We start from the raw sequence: 16,824 nt of genomic DNA on the forward strand, positions 1-16,824 counted from the left end.
AATGAATTTAAACAGATTGGACGGTCCAGACATTGAATTGGACCAGTGCAAAATGGTCCAAAATATTCATTGGACTCGACTGGACCGGGTCCATTTATAATGGACTTACATTGGACTGGATCGGATTGGACCAAATCCAGTCCATTTGACATCCCTAGTTGTAGGCGTTTAATTTATGAAAATTCTTATTGAATTTTAAGTAAATTGAGAGCTGAAATATTGATTAATGTATTATTATCAAAGTGTTTTTTTTATAAGTATCATTAGCAAAGTTATATAATATGTTAATACCTGCATGCCTTTTGTGTCGATTGAAATGTAATTCTTACTTTCTTAGACAAAAACTAACGAAATATGTATTCCTTATATCTTTTTACCTTGTTTAATAGTAATTTGAGGCTTTGAGCCTCAAATCTAGTGTTTTCCACACCCCAATCTGCTATAACAATGCTCGTGTGGCAGATGAAGTGGTGAAAATTAGACTAGCACAATTAATAGAGCAATAATGAACATTTCCAAAGATACCTTCAATAGTTCTGTGAACAAGAAAGCCTTGCATTCAATACAATATTACATTCCCTTCCAGACAAGGATGTCTTAAAGCTTGCTGGTACTCTTCTTAGAGAGGCTGCCCATAGCCCTTGCTTTCTGCCTGAGAACAAACTTCTGTACCTTTCCAGTTGAAGTCTTTGGCAAATCCTGGAAAACAATGGTTCGAGGAACCATATAATGTGGCAAGTGGTCACGACAGAACTTTATGATCTCTTCAGAATTTGTGTTATATCCCTCTTTTAACTTTACAAAGGCACAAGGTGTCTCCCCCCAATGTTCATCAGGTCGGCCTACAACAGCAGCCTCAAGAATTGCAGGATGACTAAACAACACAGATTCAACCTCAATCGTGCTTATGTTCTCCCCTCCAGAAATTATGATGTCCTTTGAACGGTCCTTTAACTCTATGTAACCATCAGGGTGTTTCACACCAAGATCCCCAGTACGAAACCAACCCCCTTTAAAAGCTTCCTGTGTTGCTTTCAAATCTTTAAGGTACCCATTCATCACCACATTGCCTCTAAACATTACTTCACCTATGGCCTTTGCATCTGCTGGTACACTCTTCATGGTCATTGGATCTTTTATGTCAACCTCCTCCATTCCATGATGTTGCAGGCCTTGGCGGGACTTGATCTTTGCCTGTTCTTGAGCAGGCAAGGCATCCCACTCAGGCTTCCATGTACAAACTGTTCCTGGACCATAGGTTTCTGTTAGGCCATATGAGTGTGTAACGCCAAAACCAAGTTCCTCCATCTTGAACAAGATCTCTGGAGGTGGTGGTGCAGCGCCTGTCATCACCTCAACCTTGTGGGGAAGTGTCTTCCTTTCACTGGCAGGTGCATTGACAAGCATGTTCAAGACTGTTGGTGCACCACCCATGTGTGTTACTTTGTGGAGACAGATACTATCAAATATGCCCTTTGCAGAGACATGCCTGAGACAAACATTGGTGCCTCCTTGAACTGCCACACCCCAAGTGAGGCACCACCCATTGCAATGGAACATAGGAACAGTCCATAGGTACACAGGCATCGGGCCCATGGAGTTTAAAAGAACTGCTGCAAAGGAGTTGAGGTAAGCTCCCCTGTGGCTGAAAACAACTCCTTTGGGACTTGATGTGGTGCCAGAAGTATAATTCAATGAAATAGGGTCCCATTCATCCTTTGGCCATCTGATATCAAAATTCAGTTGTCCTACCTCTAGGAAACTTTCATATTGCAATTCACCAGAAGTTGAGGGAGCATTTTTAATGATTGGGGAAGGCTTATTGCACTCTGTAATTAGGATCAGGTGTGGTAACTTGGCTTTTGTGTTGGAGAGAAGTTTAAGTGCTCCTTGAACAACTTCGAGGAACTGGTAGTCAACAAAGATGATTTTGGCTTCTGAATGTCTTAGCAGCACTGACACCATTGCAGAATCATGCCGTATGTTAAGTGTACAAAGAACAGCTCCTGCCATTGGGACTGCAAAATGCAACTCATACATTGCTGGAATATTTGGTGCAAATGCGGCCACCTGAAAAAGAAAGGAAAAGTTCATATAAAGAGTCATGAATCATAACGGAACGAAGAGTTAGATAGTTAAGAGTATCTACAGCTGGTGGTATTACAATGAGAAGGAAAGAGATCCTTCTATTGAAGCGAGAAGTCTGGTGCCTGAAAAATATTTCAGGGACTTCATTGATGCATCTTTAGCTTGGAATGAAACTTTGATTTGACAGAAGAACTTAGTTTTTTATCAGGACTGCAAGAACTTCTATTGACATATTAATGCTCTGATTAACAAAGTTCTACTCGAGAAATTTGAGTTATTCTAGAACGGCATATGCCTTTGTGTTGGATACCAAACTAAAACAACCTTCCACAATATTAATTGGGATAGAAACATGGCCAATCTTGATTGGATCAGTTAAAGAGACAAAAGTGTAGAGTATTAATACTCAACAAGGAATAGTATGTTGTAAGCTCCTGTACAAGTATTATATCACCAATTTGAATGGGACCAATGGAAATTTATTTCTAAGAGAGATTACAGATTCAACCAGCAAACGTCTTGCATATAGACAGTATGCATTGTTGAGAAAAAGAAACCAAATTTGCCATTTGCAGAACCATGTCAGTGTGGATACTACTTAGCCAAATCAAGCCTTAACAACTGTATTTTCCTACCAGGCAGAGGTGATTGGAGCACTTGTCAATGCATTACCAAATACTGCCTCATTATCAACTTGTGTCAAATCATAAAAATTTATATTGCGCATATCCATCTACTCAAAACCCAACTATTCCATTTTGACACGATCAATACAAACTTTCTCTGTTGCTCTAAGCTTTTCATCACCTTTGGACCCAAAGAAGCCGAACAAATCCTCTTAGGCATCAAGCATGCTGTTATGTGACGTGGAGATTTTGATAAGAATGAAATTTCAGAATTTTTGAAAATAAATCCAGGAATTAGCATGAACTAGAAGATCGAATGGTCAGCATGTGTAACTCTTGCGCCTTCAGTTTGTGAAGAGTTTATGGGTCTTATAGTCAGAGACATCAGTAGAAACACTAAGGGTCCATTTGGTTCATAGTCAAAATTTGAATTGGAATGGTCTATTCCCATAGTCTGTTTGGTTGAGACAGACATCAGAATGGGAATTGGAATCAACTGGAATGGGATTTCATTCTCAAGATAGGAGGGAATCGCCATTCCCTCAAGTGGGGGAATGCCATTCCACCAGGAATGGAAATGGGATTCAGATTCCCCAACCAAACAGTTGGATCTGATTCCAGATCCCTATTCCCGTTAACCAAACAGGCCCTAAGAATCTTATTCTTCCCCTTCAGTTTCTGGTTCACCAAGTTTCCCTTTGAATGTGAGAGCAGAGTTTATTCTTAATTTTGATGGAAGTGTGATATGGGTTGGTGGCGTTTTTGTCTCAAAGGCAAGGTAGTGTGATTGATATGGGTTTGTAGTGGGCCCATAGGGGAGACTACTTCAACCAGGCTGAGATTTTGGCAGTGTTAACAGCGCTAAGAATTACCAGAGATCGGAACTTCTCTCCTTTATTAGTAGTGGGTGATTCAGTCAACGCCATAAATTGGTTAGAAACGAATCAAGGAGGCCCATGGAAATTGAATCACCTATTGGCTGAAGCAAGGTACCTTTCTTCTTCTGTGACCGTCTTTCCGATGGGTTCCAAGAGATCAAAATCCGTTAACTGATAGCTTGGCAAAAACATGGAGTAAAAAGCTTGGATTTGTACTTTTTGGGCCCTTGCGCTTATTATCTCTCTTCGTACAACACTTTGTTATCTTCTCTCTCTCTCTCCAAAAGAAAATAATTCGACTGTGAAAAGTAGGGATGAACCTCAGAGACAAGAAATTGAAAACCAAGAAATGCATAATAATATTGATGATGATGATTAAGTGACCTCTTCGAATGATCCTGTGATGAATCAATTTTGGCAAATGCACAATCACCAAATATCCGGCACAATATCAAACATAAAGGAAAAGAAAAAGAAAATTGAAGAGTACTAGAACAGGAGATCTCTGTAAAACAGCATCGAATCAAAGGGATTCACATCATAAACAGAAAAGAGTATGCATCAGTAAATGAACAAGAGAGAAACATATCAGAAATGAGTTAGATATGCATGAGAGGTTACGGAGAATGAGATTATGACAACGCACTACACAAACAGAAAAAAAAAATAAACTGAGAAAATTTCAGTGTAATTGCAGGAAAAAAAAAGGAAAACGTAAGGAGGAATAGTTGAAGATAAACCAGAAGAAGAAAACATGAAAACTAGTCAACTACATCAACACGAATTTAAATTCCAGAAATGACAAAATGATCCAAAAAATGAAAACGGTAGCAGAAGGTCAGAAAACCAGAGCTTACAACGTCCCCAGTTGAAATTCCCATCTGGGCCAGAGAAGAAGCGAGCTTCAAACACCTTTCCAGCGTTTCTCTCCATGTGTACTTCACATTTCCATAAACGACAGAGACCTTATCTCTGTAAACTTTAGCGGATCGCAACAAGAAGCTAATGGGAGACAGAGGAACGTAATTCGCAGGGCACCGAAAGAGACCCTCCATTGATTTTCAAGCTCGAATGTCGATTTTTCAGATATTACTACCTAGCACTTACTACTGACAGCAGTGATGAGTTCGATTAGAACAGGAGAGAACGTTGGAAATATATAGAAACACATAGATGAGAAGCTATGACACATCCATACTTGGATCTGTGGATTAAGTGTAGATAGGTACACAGTGAGCAGCATAATAGAAAATGACGTGAAGAGTGACGAATGACGATAAATTCGGATTCTAGAAAACGGGTCCAGTCCGCCGGAGCTTAGGCTATACGTTTTGTTCCGAAGAAAATGAGAAAATAAGGGAAAAAATATTTTTTTTTAAATTAAAGAAAGTTACTTCCATATAACAGAGATGGCTGTTCATGTCCCTGTTACGAAAGGTGCAGTCCTATGTGTTTTATTACTGACGTGGAACACTATCATCCATTCTATATTTCGCTGAAGAGCCATCGTATTCAGTTAATTATTTTTCACTTAGATGGTGTTTGAAAGCGTAGGTGCCTGAAATGCGCATGATCCACTTTTCAAAAAAAAAAAAAAAAACTTATCCCATATAGGCAGTGAATACTATGCTATTTGGTAAGGTGATTTTTATTTTTTATGTATGTGCTGACAGATAAACACTACAGGATATACATCAGTCAACCATTTGGGGAAATGGTCACCATGGTCCCAATTTTCAAGGCATGCCCGATTAACAATCTTCAAAACACAAAATCTATAAATATAAACCAAAGCAATTCAAGGTTCAAAGTATCGACACATATTGGCCTATATCAGACAATACGTATCGTGTTGGTGGCTTTCCAATACGCCCCTATACAAGGGTTGTATTAGGTCAGCCACTGGTTCAGAGGGTAGCCAAGCCTTAAAGTGGCCCATCTGAACCGATTTCAAAAAAAAAAAAAAAAAAGTAAAAGATAAAGAAAGCACCGACACAGGGCATATCGACCCTGTCAATATTTAGAACCTTGAAGCAATTCATTAAGCTAAATGCAAATAACATTTTTAACTAACATTATTTAACAATCTTCAAAGCACAAAGCCCACAAATTTAAACCAAAGAAATTCAATAAACAAAAAGATAAACATTATTTTTGCTAATTTTTGTTAACATTATTTATTAAATATTTAATTATTAACAACATTTATCAATAATAGTAAGTAATTATAATATTTTATTAAATAACCAGTAATGATAGTTTTAACAATATTATTTAGTTATTTTTAATATAACAGTAATTATTAAATTTATGAATAGGATTTATTAACAATAATCAGTAATGGTTAATTATCTAACACAATTCAGCACCCTATACAGGTCTCTGGGTATCATACAAGGTAGGGTTGTTCACGGGTCGGGTTGGGTCGGTTTATTGAGATTTTTCAAATCGACCCGACCTGGTCGGGTTACCTAAGATGGAAACCGAAACCGACCCAGTGTTAAGCAAAACTGACCTGGTCGGTTTGAGTCGGTTTGGGACGGTTTCGGCTCTAAGTTCATCCATGCCCCCCATGGCCCATGTGCCTGTGTGGTGCAAGTTTGGGTTGTCAGATATTTCAGTTTTTATGTAAAACTGAAGTATCTTTATTTAACAGTTTTAAATATAAAATATATTTAAATTAAAATCAAAATATATAGTTAAATAGATTAGGTTGATTTAATTTAAAATTGAAATATATATTTAAATAGTTAAGTTGGAACTAAGTCGGTTCGGTTCGGGTCAATTTCGGTTTTCATACAAGAAAACCAAAACCGATCCGAATCATCAGTTTATGAATTTGTACAACCTGAAACTGGCCGATACTGATGAAAACCCGATCGACTCGGATTGGATCAGTCCGGATTGGTCTAATACAAGGTTTAAAGTATAGAAGCTCTCGTTATCAGAATTGTGTTAAAATTGTATGTATGCCATGTTAAAAGAATTGCTAAAATTTTCTAAAATAGTTAGAAGTGATTTGAGAGCCATAGTTTAACAATGGATATAAGACTGTATAGAATGAAATGTCATAACAGTATTAATATAATCTAACCAGCCATATATAATTGAAACAAAGTTTAGATGATGATGATGATGACGACAACTACACAATATGCTTGTGTCGCTAAATTCAGGACCATGAACTTCTAAAATCTAAATTGGCAAGTTCCGACTTTTCTGTCTAGAGAGTGTATTCTATTTTCTATGAAAACCATGCCGTGAATGGTTTTCTGGATCCCTGAAACAATAGTCAAGAACTGTCGACTGATTTTGGTGTTTTTGTTTGAGCTTTGTTTGAATTTGTTTACTTGATTAACGATGATAAAAGCTGTCACGAGTTACGACATGAGTTAAAATCTGTCATTGTCATCAGGCAAAACCAGAAGCAGAAAATCTCAAAGATCGTCTTTTTCCGCCCATTAACCGGGTTTTCTTGGGCATTTTACAATCGCATATAGGGCTGTCAATTGGTTGGTTTACCCGACCGATCGAATCAAATCAAACCAAACCGAACCGTTTGCATTGTTCCGAATTGATTCCGATCTCAACTGATTCTTTTGTTAAATATACCAAGGTTCCTAGTTGGGTCAGACGCAATTGTCCCAATTAATAATCAATGCCCTGAACCAGACCCAAACGATCCAAACCACTGACAGCCCTACTTGCATCTCCATCTACGACTGAAAACGGATCCGATCAAATCAGACATAGGCATATCTGAATTTGATTTGTTTACATTTAAATTCAAATTGGATCATATTCATGGAATAACGATAAGATTCAAATCGAATTAGGATTGTAATTGGATATTAAATAGTATAAGTAAATTCGATTAAAAATGATCAAAATATTATGTATTATTAATAAAAATAAGGGTAAATTATAAAGACCCCCTGTACTATGACCGTGAGACAAAGACCCCCTTTCATTAACCTTTCGTTCAAAAAGACTGTTACAATATTTTTTAATCCACATACTACACTTGTAATAATTAGACGAGAAAAACACTGTCTACACTCTCTGTCAATCATACCAATAGATAAGCTAATGTTACTAAGCATAAAATTGCTATGTTTGCGCTTCCTTGTAAATCTATTACTACTTGGTCAATTTGTCCTGACTTTTTGACAGTCATTGTATTTTTTGAAAGTTTCAACTGAGATCAATGAAAGCCTCTTTTTGAGCTCAAAAAAAATGTATTGAGTGATATTATTAGGACCCATTTGGTTCACAGTTGGAATCGGAATGGTCTATTCCTCCTCTCTGTTTGATTCAGACAAGAATCAGTATCAGCTGGAATGGATTCTTGTTCTCAAAGGAGGGGGAGGGAATGGTCATTCCCTTAAATGGGGAAATACCATTTCACCAACAATAAGAATGGGATTCTGATTCTATCCAACCAAACAATTGTTGATTCTGATTCCAGACCCCTATTCCCATAAACCAAATGGGTCCTTGGTGCATTGATGGGTGTATCAAACGGTATGAATTGTTACCCAAACCCCAAAGATGCAACTTTCAACCTACCAAACCTTGTTTGTTTGGCCTGAAACTTGGTAGAGGAGTTCCTAACCACATATAAATGTAGGATCTACCAGCCATTTTTTTTTCAGAGAACGAAAGCCCTGAACTTCAAATTCCTTTGAAGCAAATTTTGTTTTAGTGCTTGCTTTCCATTGAATTCTGAAAAGTTTTTTCTTTTTTCCCATTCTTTAAATTTAATTCTTCTAGTTCTAGTAGATTTACATGTTTGCCATATTAGTAGTTTTTGTACAAGTAGATATACTGGGAAAAAATTGAACCAAACTATTTTTCCTTATACTTTGTATGATTTTGATGGTAGGAAAGAATCATGCAATATATCTATGCATGATCTATTAAATCCATGTAAGTTATATAGAATAAAAATAAATAAAATACAAAATAATTATTTAGACATTAAAATTTATTAGTTACACTTGCACATGATTTCTTTCATATTTACTTAATAATTTATTTATTTATTTCCATATAAATTAACTTATAAGGGTGTCAATGGACCGGTTTTGGATTGAACCCTGTCCAGTCCAAAATCCATTTAGACGGATTGGATGGGCCAACAAGACATTGGATTGGAGTCATTGGATCAATCCAGTCCAAAATATTTATTAGATTGGAATGGACCTGGTCTGTCTGTAATAAATTTATATTGGATTGGGTTGGATTAAGCCAATATCCAATCCACTGACATAAGATAAGAATATAAGTGTCAATGGACCAGGTTTGGGTTGAAACCAATCTAAATCAAAATGAATTTAAACAGATTGGACGGTCCAGACATTGAATTGGACCAGTGCAAAATGGTCCAAAATATTCATTGGACTCAACTGGACCGGGTCCATTTATAATGGACTTACATTGGACTGGATCGGATTGGACCAAATCCAGTCCATTTGACATCCCTAGTTGTAGGCGTTTAATTTATGAAAATTCTTATTGAATTTTAAGTAAATTGAGAGCTGAAATATTGATTAATGTATTATTATCAAAGTGTTTTTTTTATAAGTATCATTAGCAAAGTTATATAATATGTTAACACCTTCATGCCTTTTGTGTCGATTGAAATGTAATTCTTACTTTCTTAGACAAAAACTAACGAAATATGTATTCCTTATATCTTTTTACCTTGTTTAATAGTAATTTGAGGCTTTGAGCCTCAAATCTAGTGTTTTCCACACCCCAATCTGCTATAACAATGCTCGTGTGGCAGATGAAGTGGGGAAAATTAGACTAGCACAATTAATAGAGCAATAATGAACATTTCCAAAGATACCTTCAATAGTTCTGTGAACAAGAAAGCCTTGCATTCAATACAATATTACATTCCCTTCCAGACAAGGATGTCTTAAAGCTTGCTGGTACTCTTCTTAGAGAGGCTGCCCAAAGCCTTTGCTTTCTGCCTGAGAACAAACTTCTGTACCTTTCCAGTTGAAGTCTTTGGCAAACCGTGGAAGACAATGGTTCGAGGAACCATATAATGCGGCAAGTGGCCACGACAGAACTTTATGATCTCTTCAGAATTTGTGTTATATCCCTCTTTTAACTTTACAAAGGCACAAGGAGTCTCCCCCGAGTGTTCATCAGGTCGGCCTACAACAGCAGCCTCAAGAATTGCAGGATGACTAAACAACACAGATTCAACCTCAATCGTGCTTATGTTCTCCCCTCCAGAAATTATGATGTCCTTTGAACGGTCCTTTAACTCTATGTAACCATCAAGGTGTTTCACACCAAGATCCCCAGTACGAAACCAACCCCCTTTAAAAGCTTCCTGCGTTGCTTTCAAATCTTTAAGGTACCCATTCATCACCATATTGCCTCTAAACATTACTTCACCTATGGCCTTTGCATCTGCTGGTACACTCTTCATGGTCACTGGATCTTTTATGTCAACCTCCTCCATTCCATGATGTTACAGGCCTTGGCGGGACTTGATCTTTGCCTGTTCATGAGCAGGCAAGGCATCCCACTCAGGCTTCCATGTACAAACGGTTCCTGGACCATAGGTTTCTGTTAGGCCATATGAGTGTGTAACGCCAAAACCAAGTTCCTCCATCTTGAACAAGATCTCTGGAGGTGGTGATGCAGCGCCTGTCATCACCTCAACCTTGTGGGGAAGTGTCTTCCTTTCACTGGCAGGTGCATTGACAAGCATGTTCAAGACTGTTGGTGCACCACCCATGTGTGTTACTTTGTGGAGACACATACTATCAAATATGCCCTTTGCAGAGACATGCCTGAGACAAACATTGGTGCCTCCTTGAGCTGCCACACCCCAAGTGAGGCACCACCCATTGCAATGGAACATAGGAACAGTCCATAGGTACACAGGCATCGGGCCCATGGAGTTTAAAAGAACTGCTGCAAAGGAGTTGAGGTAAGCTCCCCTGTGGCTGAAAACAACTCCTTTGGGACTTGATGTGGTGCCAGAAGTATAATTCAATGAAATAGGGTCCCATTCATCCCTTGGCCATCTGATATCAAAATTCAGTTGTCCTACCTCTAGGAAACTTTCATATTGCAATTCACCAGAAGTTGAGGCAGCATTTTTAATGATTGGGGAAGGTTTATTGCACTCTGTAATTAGGATCAGGTGTGGTAACTTGGCTTTTGTGTTGGAGAGAAGTTTAAGTGCTTCTTGAACAACTTCGAGGAACTGGTAGTCAACAAAGATGATTTTGGCTTCTGAATGTGTTAGCAGCACTGACACCATTGCAGAATCATGCCGTATGTTGTGTACAAAGAACAGCTCCTGCCATTGGGACTGCAAAATGCAACTCATACATTGCTGGAATATTTGGTGCAAATGCAGCCACCTGAAAAAGAAAGGAAAAGTTCATATAAAGAGTCATGAATCATAAAGGAACGAAGAGTTAGATAGTTAAAAGTATCTACAGCTGGTGGTATTACAATGAGAAGGAAAGAGATCCTTCTATTGAAGCGAGAAGTCTGGTGCCTGAAAAATAATTCAGGGACTTCATTGATGCATCTTTAGCTTGGAATGAAACTTTGATTTGACAGAAGAACTTAGTTTTTTATCAGGACTGCAAGAACTTCTATTGACATATTAATGCTCTGATTAACAAAGTTCTACTCGAGAAATTTGAGTTATTCGAGAAGGGCATATGCCTTTGTGTTGGATACCAAACTAAAACAACCTTCCACAATATTAATTGCAATAGAAACATGGCCAATCTTGAATTGGATCAGTTAAAGAGACAAAAGTGAAGAGTATTAATACTCAACAAGGAATAGTATGTTGTAAGCTCCTGTACAAGTGATATATCACCAATTTGAATGGGGCCAATGGAAATTTATTTCTAAGAGAGATTACGGATTCAACCAGCAAACGTCTTGCATATAGACAGTATGCATTGTTGAGAAAAAGAAACCAAAATTTCCATTTGCAGAACCATGTCAGTGTGGATACTACTTAGCCAAATCACGCCTTAACGACTGTATTTTCCTACCAGGCAGAGGTGATTGGAGCACTTGTCAATGCATTACCAAATACTGCCTCATTATCAACTTGTGTCAAATCATAAAAATTTATATTGTGCATATCCATCTACTCAAAGCCCAACTATGCCATTTTGACACGATCAATACAAACTTTCTCTGTTACTCCAAGCTCTTCATCACCTTTGGACCCAAAGAAGATGAACAAATCCTCTTAGGCATCAAGCATGCTGTTATGTGACATGTGGAGATTTTTATAAGAATGAAATTTCAGAATTTTTGAAAATAAATCCAGGAATTAGCATGAACTAGAAGATCGAATGGTCAGCATGTGTAACTCTTGCGCCTTCAGTTTGTGAAGAGTTTATGGGTCTTATAGTCAGAGACATCAGTAGAAACACTAAGGGTCCATTTGGTTCATAGTCAGAATTTGAATTGGAATGGTCTATTCCCATAGTCTGTTTGGTTGAGACAGACATCAGAATGGGAATTGGAATCAACTGGAATGGGATTTCATTCTCAAGATAGGAGGGAATCGCCATTCCCTCAAATGGGGGAATGCCATTCCACCAGGAATGGAAATGGGATTCAGATTCCCCAACCAAACAGTTGGATCTGATTCCAGATCCCTATTCCCGTTAACCAAACAGGCCCTAAGAATCTTATTCTTCCCCTTCAGTTTCTAGTTCACCAAGTTTCCCTTTGAATGTGAGAGCAGAGCTTATTCTTAATTTTCATGGAAGTGTGATATGGGTTGGTGGCGTTTTTGTCTCAAGGCAAGGTAGTGTGATTGATATGGGTTTGTAATGGGCCCATAGGGGAGACTACTTCAACCAGGCTGAGATTTTGGCAGTGTTAACAGCGCCAAGAATTGCTAGAGATCGGAACTTCTCTCCTTTATTAGTAGTGGGTGATTCAGTCAACACCATAAATTAGTTAGAAACGAATCAAGGAGGCCCATGGAAATTAAATCACCTATTGGCTGAAGCAAGGTACCTTTCTTCTTCTGTGACTGTCTTTCCGATGGGTTCCAAGAGATCAAAATCCGTTAACTGATAGCTTGGCAAAAACATGGAGTAAAAAGCTTGGATTTGTACTTTTTGGGCCCTGGCGCTTATTATCTCTCTTCGTACAACACTTTGTTATCTTCTCTCTCTCTCTCCAAAAGAAAATAATTCGACTGTGAAAAGTAGGGATGAACCTCAGAGACAAGAAATTGAAAACCAAGAAATGTATAATAATATTGATGATGATGATTAAGTGACCTCTTCGAATGATCCTGTGATGAATCAATTTTGGCAAATGCACAATCACCAAATATCCGGCACAATATCAAACATAAAAGAAAAGAAAAAGAAAATTGAAGAGTACTAGAACAGGAGATCTCTGTAAAACAGCATCGAATCAAAGGGATTCACATCATAAACAGAAAAGAGTATGCATCAGTAAATGAACAAGAGAGAAACATATCAGAAATGAGTTAGATATGCATGAGAGGTTACGGAGAATGAGATTATGACAACGCACTACACAAACAGAAAAAAAAAATAAACTGAGAAAATTTCAGTGTAATTGCAGGAAAAAAAAAGGAAAACGTAAGGAGGAATAGTTGAAGATAAACCAGAAGAAGAAAACATGAAAACTAGTCAACTACATCAACACGAATTTAAATTCCAGAAATGACAAAATGATCCAAAAAATGAAAACGGTAGCAGAAGGTCAGAAAACCAGAGCTTACAACGTCCCCAGTTGAAATTCCCATCTGGGCCAGAGAAGAAGCGAGCTTCAAACACCTTTCCAGCGTTTCTCTCCATGTGTACTTCACATTTCCATAAACCACAGAGACCTTATCTCTGTAAACTTTAGCGGATCGCAACAAGAAGCTAATGGGAGACAGAGGAACGTAATTCGCAGGGCACCGAAGCAGACCCTCCGTTGATTTTCAAGCTCGAATGTCGATTTTTCAGATATTACTACTTAGCACTTACTACTGACAGCAGTGATGAGTTCGACTAGAACAGGAGAGAACGTTGGAAATATATAGAAACACATAGATGAGAAGCTATGACACATCCATACTTGGGTCTGTGGATTAAGTGTAGATAGGTACACAGTGAGCACTGATCAAAATAGAAAATGACGTGAAGAGTGACGAATGACGATTCTAGAGAACGGGTCCAGTCCGCCGGAGCTTAGGCTATACGTTTTGTTCCGAAGAAAATGAGAAAATAAGGGAAAAAAGATTTTTTTTTAAATTAAAATTGAAATGAATTTACTTCCTTTCCGAGTCAGCCACTGGTTTAGAGGGTAGCCAAGCCTTAAAGTGGCCCATCTGAACCGATTTCAAAAAAAAAAAGTAAAAGATAAAAAAAACACTGACAAACAGGGCATATCGGCCCTATCAATATTTAGAACCTTGAAGCAATTCATTAAGCTAAATGCAAATAACATGTTTAACTAACATTATGTAATAATCTTCAAAGCACAAAGCCCAAAAATTTAAATCAAAGAAATTCAATAAACAAAAAGATAAACATTATTTTTGCCAGTTTTTATTAACATTATTTATTAAATATTTAATTATTAACAATATTTATCAATAATAGTAAGTAATTATAATATTTTATTAAATAATCAGTAATGATAGTTTTAACAATATTATTTAGTTATTTTTAATGAAACAGTAATTATTAAATTTATGAATAGGATTTATTAACAATAATCAGTAATGGTTAATTATCTAACACAATTCAGCACCCTATACAGGTCTCTGGGTATCATACAAGGTAGGGTTGTTCACGGGTCGGGTTGGGTCGGTTTACTGAGGTTTTTCCAACCGACCCGACCTGGTCGGGTTACCTGAGATGGAAACCGAAACCAACCCAGTGTTAAGCAAAACCGACCTGGTCGGTTTGAGTCGGTTTGGGTCGGTTTCGGCTCTAAGTTCATCCATGCCCCCCATGGCCCATGTGCCTGTGTGGTGCAAGTTTGAGTTGTCAAATATTTCAGTTTTTATGTAAAATTGAAATATCTTTATTTAACAGTTTTGAATATAAAATATATTTAAATTAAAATCGAAATATATAGTTAAATAGATTAGGTCGATTTAATTTAAAATTGAAATATATATTTAAATAGCTAAGTAGGAACTAAGTCGGTTTGGTTCGGGCCGATTTCAGTTTTCATACAAGAAAATCGAAACCGACCCGAACCATCGGTTTATGAATTTGTACAACCTGAAACTGGTTGGTACTGATGAAAACCCAGCCGACTCGGATTGAATCGGTCCAGATTGGTCTAATACAAGGTTTAAAGTATAGAAGCTTTATCACAATTGTGTTAAAATTGTATGTATGCCATGTTAAAAGAATTGCTAAAATTTTCTAAAATAGTTAGAAGTGATTTGAGAGCCATAGTTTAACAATGGATATGAGACAATGAAATGACATAACAGTATTAATATAATCTAACCAGCCCTATATAATTGAGACAAAGTTTAGATGATGATGATGATGACGACAACTACACAATATGCTTGTGTCGCTAAATTCAGGACCATGAGCTTCTAAAATCTAAATTGGCAAGTTCCGACTCTTCTGTCTAGAGAATGTATTCTATTTTCTATGAAAAACATGCCGTGAGTGGTTTTCTGGATCCCTGAAACAATAGTCAAGAACTTTCGACTGATTTTGGTGCTTTTGTTTGAGCTTTGTTTGAATTTGTTTACTTGGCTAATGATGATAAAAGTTGTCACGAGTTACGACATGAGTCAAAATCTGTCATTGTCATCAGGCAAAACCAGAAGCGGAAAATCTCAAAGATCGCCTTTTCCACCCATTAACCGGGTTTTCTTGGGCTTTTTACAATCGCATATAGGGCTGTCAATTGGTTGGTTTACCCGATCGATCGAATCAAATTAAACCAAATTGAACCGTTTGCATTGATTCTGGTTTTAAGATTTTATCCCAATTAATAATTGGGTCGGTTCTTATTCTTACTTGTTCCGAACTGATTCCGATCTCAACTGATTCTTTTGTTAAATATACAAAGGTTCCTAGTTGGGTCAGACGCAATAGTCCCAATTAATAATCAATGCCCTAATCCAATCCCAAATGATCCAAACCATTGAAAGCCCTACTTGCATTTCCATCTAGGGAGGAAAACAGATTCGATCAAATCAGACATAGGCGTATCTGAATTTGGTTTGTTTACATTTAAATTCGAATTGGATCATATCCATGGAATAACGAGAAGATTCAAATCGAATTAGGATTGTAATTGGATATTAAATAGTATAAGTAATCTCAATTAAAAATGATCAAAATATTATGTATTATTAATAAAAATAAGGGTAAATTATAAAGAACCCCTGTACTATGACCGTGATACAAAGACCCCCTTTCATTAGCCTTTCGTTCAAAAAGACCGTTGCAATATTTTTTAATCCCCATACTACCCTTGTAATAATTAGACGAGAAAAACACTATTCATCTTCCTGACCTTCCGATACTACCCTTCCGTTCCTTCACATTTTTCTCTCTCCCTCTCTCTCCTTTCTCTCCCCCGATCTCTCGCAGGCTAGAATTTGAAAAGGCTACTCCTTTTCTCTCTCTTTCTTTTATCTGAGATTCTCTTCCTCTCTTTTTCTTTTTCTTCTTCTAATCTCCCAGCAGCCAACCCCACTAAAAAAAGGGTTATTTCCTTTGACTATTTTCATTTGGGCAAAAATACCCTCATCCATGGGCTCAGAAATCCTCCACATAAGAGGGAAACCCAACAAATCTCCCCCTTTCCCGACTAGGTGGAGGGATTCGCCATCCTAGCGACTAAACGGCAAGCCTCAAGTTTTTCTCTTGGTAATGATTTTCTTAACATATCAGAGCCATTATCATCTGTGTGAATTTTCTCAAGTTCAAGCAATTTGTTGTTTAGAGTATCTCTTATTCAATGATACATCGCATCAATATGCTTTGACCTTGAATGAAATGCAAAGTTCTTAGCCAAGTGAATAGTACTCTGATTATCACAGAACATGACATACTTTTATTGCTTGAAACCAAGCTCTCTTCATCCATAACAATCCTTTACAAGCTTCTGTTGTTGTAATAAACTTTACCTATATTGTAGAAAGAGCAATACACTTCTGCAACCTTGACTGCCACGAAACAGCTCCATCAGAGAAAGTAATCAGA

At 37.3% G+C, this 16,824-nt stretch overlaps 1 protein-coding gene and 1 pseudogene across 3 annotated transcripts; both read right to left on the reverse strand.

The window, feature by feature from the left end:
• Nucleotides 1–491: 491 nt before the first annotated feature.
• Nucleotides 492–4,906, reverse strand: LOC148864676 (butanoate--CoA ligase AAE1-like). 2 transcript variants are annotated; one of them, XM_088975183.1, is made up of 2 exons: nucleotides 4,450–4,906; nucleotides 492–2,070 (listed from the first exon to the last, which is right to left on the reverse strand). In XM_088975183.1, exons 1-2 carry the CDS (start codon nucleotides 4,645–4,647, stop codon nucleotides 598–600), a joined length of 1,671 nt encoding a protein of 556 aa, XP_088831309.1. In that variant the 5' UTR covers nucleotides 4,648–4,906; the 3' UTR covers nucleotides 492–597. The 2 variants fall into 2 exon arrangements, with proteins under 2 accessions (XP_088831309.1, XP_088831310.1); XM_088975184.1 differs by lacking the exon at nucleotides 4,450–4,906 and adding an exon at nucleotides 3,708–4,336.
• Nucleotides 4,907–9,412: 4,506 nt separating this feature from the next.
• LOC148864677 (butanoate--CoA ligase AAE1 pseudogene) lies at nucleotides 9,413–10,959 on the reverse strand (annotated as a pseudogene). Its single transcript, XR_016109411.1, has one exon. The product of XR_016109411.1 is annotated as a butanoate--CoA ligase AAE1 pseudogene (transcript).
• Nucleotides 10,960–16,824: the final 5,865 nt, after the last annotated feature.

This window comes from Nelumbo lutea, chromosome 3, assembly GCF_056320005.1.
Source record: "Nelumbo lutea isolate HS-2025 chromosome 3, American lotus-T2T, whole genome shotgun sequence".
Lineage (NCBI taxonomy): Eukaryota > Viridiplantae > Streptophyta > Magnoliopsida > Proteales > Nelumbonaceae > Nelumbo > Nelumbo lutea.